The following is an 11,263-nucleotide window of genomic DNA, read 5'->3' on the forward strand; positions in this document are numbered from 1 at the left end:
GCCCTAGGCATGCCTTCCAACACCTGATGAAACATCAATTAGCAACACTTTTTTTCTATCTAATCCCATCTCTTGAGGCATTTCTTATTGTGCTCCTTCAAAAAGTACCAGGGTGATATTAATGTCGTGGTCACATCATACCAATATCACCTTCTAAATTTCCCGCCGTAAAATTCCCTTATTGTCATTTGTCGAAAAATATTTCTGTTATCTAAGATGTAGATACTCTGAGAGTTCCTTATTGTCCTCCTTTTAAAATTTTCAGGGTGACATCAACCATACGTCACTCCTTCCAACTATATGCCACCTGTCTGCCACCTGTGCAGCACATGTATGTTATTGCCATGTTTCCATATTCAAGTGGTGACACGTGTCACCTGTTTTTTAGCCGCTTGGCCATGTGAAAGTGCCAAATATGGATGCCACATGTCATTACCCTAGAGTGCCATGTGTCCTTATACTTTGATATGTTGATTTCATGTTGCTACCATTGTTGCAACTTGCACTCCACATCATCTAGGATTTCCACTTAAATCACACCACGTCGTGCTCTATCATCTCTACAAAGAGAAGGGGTTCTCTCACTTATGTTTTTCAATGAATTCCCATTATACAACTTTTGAGGTTGCAAATGTGATTTCATGTTAAAAGCAATTAGACATGAAATTTTTCATTACCCGATACCCCAGATCCTCGGGACCCTGAAACTTTAAACTTGAGCCCCGTTTGAAAACACTATGGATAAAGGGTCATCTTTATGTGTCGCTTGTTGGGACTGAAGGACCATCCCTCTCGAGTTTATACGTGGCCACCTATACCCCAGTTGTCTAGTCTCTCGTCGCCTCAGGACTTTGAACATGGGCCTCTCTAAAATCCTCCAACATTGAACATTTGGGGTGGAACATTGGGCATATAGAACTCATTACAAGAATGCCAAATCTCCAAAATAAGGCCAAACTTACTCCAAGCACCAAATTTGAACACATGAAACACTAACTGATTTTTCTTATGCCCCCATTGGCAATTTTTAGAGTTCCATATATTTTTGGAAAGGATTTTTTGTACTCTATCAATGTGAGTAGTTTTCAGGAGTATTTGAGCTGAATGTCTAAGGAAGATGTTAATATAAAGATAATGCTTCATGAAACACCTATTTCAAAAACAATAAGTTCGCAAATCTATTTGCAAACACATGATCCTTTCCAATCCATGACACCTCCTTTGGCATCAATGTCAGCACATTTCTAACATGGACTTGGATGTGTTGTAACTCTAGTTTTATAGCTCTAACCTTGTCGTGTTTCATCTCTACACCTTATTGTATTACAACATGAACTTTTCTTTTCTTCCAAAATTGAGCTCTATTGCGTTGCAACAACTAGAGTTGGAGATCGAGTACTTTAGGCACATTGCAACAATGATAGTCATCACACTTACCCCTAGGTCAAGTTGTTACAATGGGGTACGAGAGGTGTTGCAATTATATACTTTCTCTAACTTAGAAGTGTTGCAACAACTATTTGTTATTGTTTCCTTAAAAGTGTTTGCATGAACCTAAGTGAAGTGATTCTCGTGGATTCTCATAGGTTAGCATAAAAAGGAAAATTCTTTCCTAACTACATAAAATGAACATTAAAGTGATATAATCAATAGATAATTGTACCTTCGTAAAAAATGCATTAGTATGGGAAAAATAGATAATAGGGTGGTATGAACATGGGGAAAAGTACTAAGAAAGGTGTTGGATAGGCATTGAAAAGATGCAAGTTTGGGCACCCATCAAATGCATTAAACAATTTTGGGGGATTTTGAACACCTCCTTCTACCATGGAGCATCCTTCAACATTTGCTTTACTTTGAGTATCTCTATTCATCGGCCTTAGTTGCATCAAGAAACTACCATACCATGACAATCTAAAAACTTTGGTATTTCTCACACTTGTTAAATTCCTGTTTTGAGTTTAGATTTGGTGGCCTTTTGTCACTAGTTCCAAAACCATATCAACATTTTTCACCTAAACATTCCCACCTAGTTCACAATGTATTTCCTCATAATGTTCCAGTCAATGTCATAATGCTTTCAACACATATCATGGTTCAGCAATCATGACCAATCCTCTTATAGACCAACTTTCTAACATGAAAATTTAAAATTTCACTAATTCCTACCTTAATGAAATATAGGGTTCTAGATTTTAATATTAAATAACCTGAAAACTTAGAATTTCACTAATTCTTAGTATCTTGATGATATATAAAATAAATTTTAACATTAGATTGGTTCAACATCAATTATAAGAACACTTTCCTTGACTTTTAAAAATATTGAAAACAAATTGTGAATACTCAACCTAATGAAATTGAAACTTTTATTAGCAAAATTAATTAATTATTTACCTGACAAACCATTTCCATAAAGAAAGACAATTATTTTATATATTATTTACTTATAAATAAAGAAGACAAACATTTAATTCAGTACTAGTATATTAATGACTCATATTTTGAGGATAACGAGTTTGGCTTAAAATCTTTAAAAAATATATATAGTTGGAGTATACGTAAACCACACTAACCTTTTAATTATCTATTCAGGTTGCCCCCATCTTTTCTTAGGCATGGCGAGGATAAGACAGTTTTCTGAATACCATTCAACTTACATTGTGGCTTTCTTTCCTTGACTGAATAAGTATGGTATCAAACTTAATACCACTCAACTCGAATCGTGTAAGATGCAAACCTATTATTATCCTACTTAACATGCCTTTTGTGTTCAGATTTTCCTACAAGCCTTGCTCTATAAGGTTCTGTTTCTGATTGCGCTATTCTTGCAAGCGTGCGACCCCTTTACTGTACTCAGTTTTCAATTTCTTCACTTGAGGATGCTCTTTCATCGACTTCCATTATTAAGAGTAACCGAACTGCTCTCTTCTTCTCGTGGAGTGGGTAGCATCGTTTCTTCTCTAATCTGTTTAATTAAAATTTAAACAAAATTTATCTTACTGTTAGGTTTATCAGATCAATTTATAAGGCCTGAACATACATTCAGGAACTGATGATTTTTTCTTGGAGACCCAGTAAACGTTTTCCTGCGTCCTGCGGGAAAGCAAAAGTCTTGAAGAAAATTACAACGTTCCTTCCCCAGAAAAAGTATTAGAATATTCCCTTTCCATTATTAAATGAACAACCAGCTGTTTGCAATACCTCCTTAGAATGACCACATATGATAGGAAATAACTGGATTTTAGAATTATACTTATCATAAGAAATAATTGGATTTTACTGGATTTTAGAATTATACTTATCATAAGAAATAATTGTATTTTAAGTGGATAGTGTAGGAGGATATAAGCAATATGAATGCAAGTCTCATCACTAGTTCAGACATCTAGAATTTTGGTGTTTAGACCCATTTGCTAGTAATCCCACTTGTATTCTAATAAACTTAAAAATGTTTGAAAAATTTTTAGTATAGATTTTCACAGTTTTGAATTACGGAAGTAATTTCTAAAAAAAAATTGTGGGAAAAGAATCTGAAAAGTAAAACATTTCACCATTAATGATTTCTTGTCTAATGATGGGGAAGTCTTCACCAAAAACTCAGTTTCAAATTCTTTTCGCATAGTTCTTTCCAAAACTACTTCACTCTAATTGAGAAGAATTGCTATACATATCTTTGATGGGATCCAGAATTAAAGGAACTCTATAATTCATGATATATAACCTTTGATGGAATCAAAAAATAAAAAAACACCTCTTCAATTAACCAGTTGGATTTCAATTCATTGTCCAGATAACAAGTCACTTTTATTATTTCGGTAACATTATCCAAATGGTTTTGTTATTGAATGAGAGACACAAAAGCTCTCCCTTTATTCCCTGATCAGATAGAATTAATCTACAAAATAAATTTTTGAAACTTCATCATCATGACTAGAATTGATCCCCTAATATATTCTGATTGAACCACAATCATAATTGCAGGTTTCTCTTTGTTGTACCGTTGAGATATTATTGTATAGTAACAGATCATTCAATCCCGTTGAGAATCCAGAGGCTCCCAACACGTTATTTTCGACACTGAAGGTATCCATCCAGGCAGATTCATAGTCACCCCCATGAGGCGATCTAGATGCAGGGAAAAATAGTGAATTTTCATTTTGTGCAAATGCGGCAGATGGGTTCTCTAGTTTTCTTTGATTCTCCAATATGTGCCCTCCAGAAATGAATACTGAAGAGGCTGCTGTCTCATAGGAAGCATGGCTTGCAGCGTCAGAATTATATTGATGATAAGCAATGGAATGCATTAATTCTGAAGAGTTAATGCAGTCAGATGCCTGCATTGAGGAGCTGGTACTCATCATAGTGATATTGCTGGAATTGTGATGATCAACCACAGTTCCTTCAAGCCCATGGAGCAGCTTTGTAAAACAGGAATTATCATCACCCAGTTCCTGATCAAGCTGGACATGTTGACAATTGAGCTGAAATGTGGCTGGCCCTGAACTTGAACTGGGTTCAGTAATTGTTTCATCAAAGAGCTGAGGGTTTATTCCAGAGCCCAGATTAGAGTAAGGACCATTCATATTGATATCTGTATGTTTATCTAACCCTCCAGGTTGTTGCTGTGGCCCATAGATGTTTGGGTTTGTACTGGTCCCTGGCGTAGCGTAGCTTTGCATGTCCTTGCTTTCTTCTTTTGCCCCAGCAAGACGACGGGATTGGCGTTCCTTGGTTTTCCCCAGCAGTTTCTTCTTCAGCCTTGTGTTCCAGTAATTTTTTATATCGTTATCTGTTCTCCCAGGCAGCTGGGCCGCAATGATAGACCACCTGCACAATGCAAAAATTCTGAAATCAGGTGTTATGTTCCAATCAATAACCCTGAAATACATTCTGCTGATGAAAGAATGGTTTTTTAGCTTCCATCCATGTATTAGTCTGCCTGATTGTTGATATCTTACATCTGAAACTCATAGGTTGTTTGATTTTTGATTACCTGCTACCAATGCTGAGATAAAGGGTACAAATGATGTTATCTTCTTCTTCTGAGAACCCTCCATGCTTTATATTTGGCCTCAGGTAGTTTAACCATCTAAGCCTGCAGCTCTTCCCACACCTTTTCAAACCTGTATACAGAAAGGGAAAGGATAAGAACAACACGCGCTGCAAGATACTCATATTCCTAAGGTGAAATGACAGATATACATAAAATGAAAAATATAGTTCTCAATTTAGTAAACTGATCTTTGGCTCTACCACGAACACCATGCATTCTGATAACCTTAGGTCTGTATGGTATTTACCAGAATAGGCGATTATAAACAAGGTACCTTGACCAGAGAATTGGTTCAAAGCATAATTACATACATGGAATCTCTCGTTAAAAGTTGTTCAATCAAATGTGATCAATCCGGTAAAAGCTAACGCCCACACTAAAATGGCATCCAGACATGTAGGGGACTACACTAAGATGGCATCTAGGGCAATATACCGTCCATATGCTAAAAATATCCATTACTCCTTATCAGCCAACCATTAACCATTCAAAGCTAGGTCTTATACACAATATCTAAAAACCTAAGTCCTCTAAACTTTCTTCTTGTAGAAATAACAGACATATTTGTAATGACATGATTACAAAACCTAGAAACCTAAGCACAGTGAGAACTAAGTTCATTGTTGTGGAATACTGATGTTAAAACCCTTGTTCATATCCTCAGAAACAGCTCGTCACATCCTGACAATAGCAAGTATAGTAATTGGAAAAGCATACAGAGCTTGAGAAAGTTTCACCAAATCATGGTTGCCTAGAATTAGAATGTTTCTATGGCTTGGAATATTAACTTCTATCGTTAGATAACAGAAAAAAGGAATAAAACATGGAACTGATCTATTTTATTTCTGTATGAATTCATTGATATATGAAGGATGCCATACCAACTTTCTGAGGTAAAGCAATCCAGTTGCCTCCCGTGCCATACTTCTCTATGTATTTCTTGAGTTCAGAGTCCTCCTCAGGAGACCATGGTCCTTTCTTCACATTAGCTTTGTCACAGCAAGGGGCTCTCCCCATCTCTTCAGATTCTTTCCACTAATTGCCCTTCAAACGTCTTATGGGTCAATCAGGATAAATTAGAGAACTGGAGGAAAGGGATTTTTAGTGCCAGATATCAACGTATTGAATGTTCTGAAATCTGCTAGGCTTAAAGTTTCAACACGACCGTCCTCGGCCTTTCTCAGTGCCAAAATGTTGAGAGGATCTGGGCCTGATAACTGTCCCCCACCGCGTTTAGTGTCTGATTAGGCTACTTTACAGAATATTACCTGGTCGCTAAATGGACTGAATCTTCAAAGAAATTGGTTGGCAGGATTGAATGCTCCAGACCCCCAAATTCCTTCAATAAACTTCAGAAATAGCACACAATCTCTCTTCTTCTCTTCTGTCTGATAGAAAAACTCAGAAGCAGCACATGAATATGAAGAAATCAAAGGCCTATAAAATCATAAATAGAGTGATGTTGGTGGTGGAGGAGACTGGGCTCTCTGAATGAAACTTTGCCTTATCGTGTGCCTTGTGCTTGCCTTCCTCGTTCTGGAATCTATGACCTTATCATCTCTAGACACCTGTAACACCTATTATTTACCAATTGCCTGGGTTGTACCATTCGATTTGAATATTTTTTATATAAATGCATTGTCATGAGAATAGGGTTGGTAACTTTGGTAACTTAGGTTTGAAGCAAGTGGAGTGCAACGACGCTCGTCAGTCGCATTGACTTGACAGCCACACCGCGTACCCAATTTCGTTAACGTAATTTTTCTGTTTCAAACGTCCACAGTCACATCGCTTCTGACGCAGCCGCCAAGAAGCACAGAACGCAACGCCACCAAAAGCCATTAAGGTCAAACCTTACAGAAACCAAAACCCTAACACCAGAATTTTACTCTTTTCCACACAAACGAGCTGCAGGGAGACATGGCCAGTGGCCCCAGTGTCCTTCATCTGTAATTAAAAAAAAAAAATAGGCTGTTCCCACGATTCACACTGCGTTAACTAGGATTTTCAGTTCTCTGATTGTTCGGGATCGGTGAGTAGATTTTCAGAAACATAGTGTGGAAAATCCGTTTTGATGTATCTGGTTGTCACCTAACTTATGTACTGAAAATATATTAGTTTAGGTTTCCTTTTCAATCTGAAAATAACTTTTCGCGAATTCACTTTTCCATTTAGCTAAGTCGAGGCTCATAGTAATGGAAACGGTTCGTGACATTTGACTACATTATTATTTTATGTTATATTTTTACTGGTATTCAAATGAATATAAGATTGCTCAATCCAATTCCATAAATTATTTTAAATTATATAAGGTGAAGAAAGAAATTCTAATTTAATATATGAAAAGTTAAATAAAAGAACATCGAATCCATTAATGTGGAAACATTGAAAAGATTTAACAAAAAGAAAGCTTTAGAGTAAGGAAAAAAATTAGTTGAAAAACAGAAGCACTTTTCACATTCTGTGTTCTGAAAAGTTCCTTGATATTCATAACGCTAATGGCTTCTGTGGATCACAGTATTTCATGGACTTATTCGCCAAGCCAACACGTTCATAGAAAACCTTTTTTTTTATCATGTTATGAGAACGTGAAAAGCACTGAGTAATCAATTTAGTTGAAGCGAATATAAATGAGTTGAAGCGAATATAAATGAGTTGAAGCGAATATAAATGATTGTTTTCTGGAAAGTAATCAACCTCCCAAGATAAAACAGTTCATCAGAGAAAAGGATTAAGTAGTTGTAGTTGTCATAAAACATGAATGGATGGATGAAATTGTAAGGACTCTAGACACCACATATTTCCACAATGGTATGATATTGTCCACTTTGGGCCTAAGCCCTCATGGATTTGTTTTTGGACTTACCCCAAAAGGCCTCATACCAATGGAGATATTTGTCCATCCTTATATACCCATGATCCTTCCCACTTCTAATCAATGCGTGACTTTGTTCTTATACTCAACAATCCTCCCCTCAAACAAAGGACCATCGAGCCTCCCCTCAAACGATTATCCATCCGCAGGATTCTCTCCTCTCTACCAACCAGGATTCTCCGCTCCAATGCATTGGAAGCACACGCCTTACATGGAAGCACCACCTCTCTCGAGAGCTTGCTCTAACCGAGCTCATCCACAGATCCCATCGTGATATTACCGGGGCCCACCACCTTCGTTCAGTATTCCGAGGATTCATCCACTTGGCTAACTTCGGGGCATGGCTCTGATACCACTTGTAAGGACTCTAGACACCACATATCTCCACAATGGTATGATATTGTCCACTTTGAGCCTAAGCCCTCATGGATTTGTTTTTGGACTTACCCCAAAAGGTCTCATACCAATGGAGATATTTGTCCATCCTTATATACCCATGATCCTTCCCACTTCTAATCAATGCGGGACTTTGTTCGTATACCCAACAGAAATAAATTATTTGAATTTTAAAGAGATCATAAAGCATTATGTGATCTCATAATAAGGAGAACATGTGAACACAAAGTAGGAAAGTTTAAAAATAATTTTAACACGTATAATCTCTTCCATGAATATAATGATATATCATAATTTAGAATTAATAATTAATGGGAGGTTGATTCATGAATTTTACTTGTACTTTTTGGCAAATTAGGTATACGAAAAATGTGTGGGTTGTTAATCTTTTAATAAAAATAAATTCTGAATTGAGAATTTTAAATAAAAAGAAGTATATTTGTTAAAAATATTTTGATTAGGGGGTTTTAAAGCTTTGGACTTAGGTATTTTAAAGAGCTAAATAGAGGTTTTTCGGTTGATCCATGGTTCGAAAGTCAAGAATTTTTTCTTAGTTTTGTGGGGTTTTATAGAATCCCAATTTTTAGGATATGATATATTTTCTTATCTTTCATGTAAGTTGGTAAATACGGTAAGTTGGTAAATACAGTGTCTTGATGTTTGTGATAGAATTCATTAGTTTTTATTTTTTTTATTCATATTATATTTTAATTTTTTTTTTTCTCAAAGGTTTGAAAGATAATATTTTTTTTAAAGTAACCAAGGTCTGTATAGAAAAATATGTATTTTGAAAACAATGAAACCAAAAGATTATAATTTATGATGTTTCCTTTGCAAAAGGGTATTATTTGTTTTTCATTTCACATAAATAGGAGAAAAGAATTGGATAACATAGAATTGTATAAAATGCAATTCAATAAATAATTTTTATATTTAGAAAGGAAAATTAAATTATATATTTCAAAAAAGGAAAAAGAAAAGGAGGTCATTACTACCTTTTGATTAGACACTATTCATATCATTTTTCCTTTTTTCATTAGTGATTTTAGGAAAAAAAATCAATGGTTAATTTTCCCCATTTTTTCTAAAAATTCATTTTTAATTCAATGTATATTTTGGGCATCATAAAATTTCTATTTCTGGTAAAAATATAATTATAAAAATAACACAAACCCACTTGTCATTTTTTTAATTTAAAGTTTCAATAAATTTTTTATATAAAATACTAAATTTTATTATTAGCTAAAATGTAAGACATATTCTATTCTTATGTATTCACCCAATGGCATAATTAAAGTTTAGATATTATGTATTGAAAGACATAAGTAAATTTTAGTCCTTACATTTTCAATGGTTATACTCATTCTGCTTGAACTTCTCCTCTTTTCCCTTTATGTTTAAAATCAAAAAGTAAATAAATCATATTTAACATGTCACACAACATACCTCTCTATAAACTTATTTTTTTAATATCACAATCATTTAAAGACATTATTGATAATTGAGCTCTAAACCATATACCTTTGAAACAAGATATTATAAACTATATCCTCATAAGAATATCCACAAAGTTGCCACACAAATTCATTAACAAATGTATGCTTATTAAAATTAAGTTTAGTTACATCAAATATTTTTAATAATTGTAAGCTCGTATTTTTTAAGTTATTCACACAAAAAAAAATTAATTTGAAATAACTTTGTATTGTTTTATTATTTATATTTTCATTTTAATTTTCTATATAAAAAGTTGAACATATATATATTTATATACACTTTTTGTTGATAATTTGCCACAAGAGAAACAATAAAAGTAGCACATTAGTTTCTTTCTAGTCTAAAAAATATTTGTTCAAGTATGTTAGCAAAATTGAGAGTATTACTATCTAGCTTCTATAATAATCTACATTGGATAGTGTCTAATTTATGGTCATGATAAATCTTTTAGCCTATCCATATTATCTTCTAAATTAACATGATTGAAAGACACATTATGAAATAAAAGTATGAGAATAGGAAAGAAGTTGTGCATGCCTAATGTGAGATGATATTCCTTTTTAGGAAATTCTTCTTTCTCTTCAAAAGATGAGAATTCCAAATTAACTAGTTCTTTCACTAGCTTCATGATCTTCTTGTCCATATTCTACAACTTATAAAGCAACAATAAATAAGCATGTTTATGTTTTCCATCACTGCTCTCCACTAGTATTTTTCCAATGATTGTTTTAACCTACAAGTACCCCTCACTATCAATGATTTCATTGTCAATAATAAACCTTCATTCTACTCTCGCTTCTTCCTCCACATTGTGAATCTTTTATGATGGAAAAGTAGGTAGTTATAGAATAGATACCGAGAGGATCACACTTTGGAGGCGTAAGGCACTCCTATGCTAATGCCAAATCTACTTTTGTTTAGGTAATTAGATTCTTCATAAGGCATGGTTAATTAGGTAACGAGAATAGAGGAATACCTAGCCAAGGGAGAGAGCAACAAGTAGCAGCATGGAGGAGGGGAAATATGTTTGCAAGAGATAAGCTCATGAGAATAGAGTGAGTGTTTAAGATAAAGGAAATCTACATTTCTATAAAAAATAGCTTTGTATCTATTGAGCTACGCATGGTCTTTAAAGGATTTTTATCTAAATATTTTCTTCTTTGTGAATTGTGCACTATTCACTCTCAAATTCTACATCTTTTACTAAATGAATAACCCACATCTTTATCTAAATGTCTCCCTTACCACTTTGAGCTACTCATTCCTTAATTTTATGATACAAATAAATCATCATCTAAATATAACTATGTAGCTTTTAAACTACTCACAACTTATATATTTCTATCTAAATGTAAATAAATGTCAAAATGGATTTTCTTTTCCTATTTTAAAATTTATTTTTTCTAAATGTGATTTTTTTCATGACATAAACACCTCTA

The 11,263-nt window shown here is 34.2% G+C and overlaps 1 protein-coding gene across 1 annotated transcript; it reads right to left on the reverse strand.

The window, feature by feature from the left end:
* Window positions 1-3,769: 3,769 nt before the first annotated feature.
* Window positions 3,770-6,601, reverse strand: LOC149146040 (uncharacterized). Its single transcript, XM_089447855.1, has 3 exons — window positions 5,938-6,601; window positions 4,997-5,126; window positions 3,770-4,830 (listed from the first exon to the last, which is right to left on the reverse strand). Exons 1-3 carry the CDS (start codon window positions 6,071-6,073, stop codon window positions 3,948-3,950), a joined length of 1,149 nt encoding a protein of 382 aa, XP_089303981.1. The 5' UTR covers window positions 6,074-6,601; the 3' UTR covers window positions 3,770-3,947.
* Window positions 6,602-11,263: the final 4,662 nt, after the last annotated feature.

Source organism: Pinus tabuliformis, chromosome X, assembly GCF_031772625.1.
Source record: "Pinus tabuliformis cultivar Carrire ecotype Pingquan chromosome X, CPIR1, whole genome shotgun sequence".
In the NCBI taxonomy this organism is placed as follows: Eukaryota; Viridiplantae; Streptophyta; class Pinopsida; order Pinales; family Pinaceae; genus Pinus; species Pinus tabuliformis.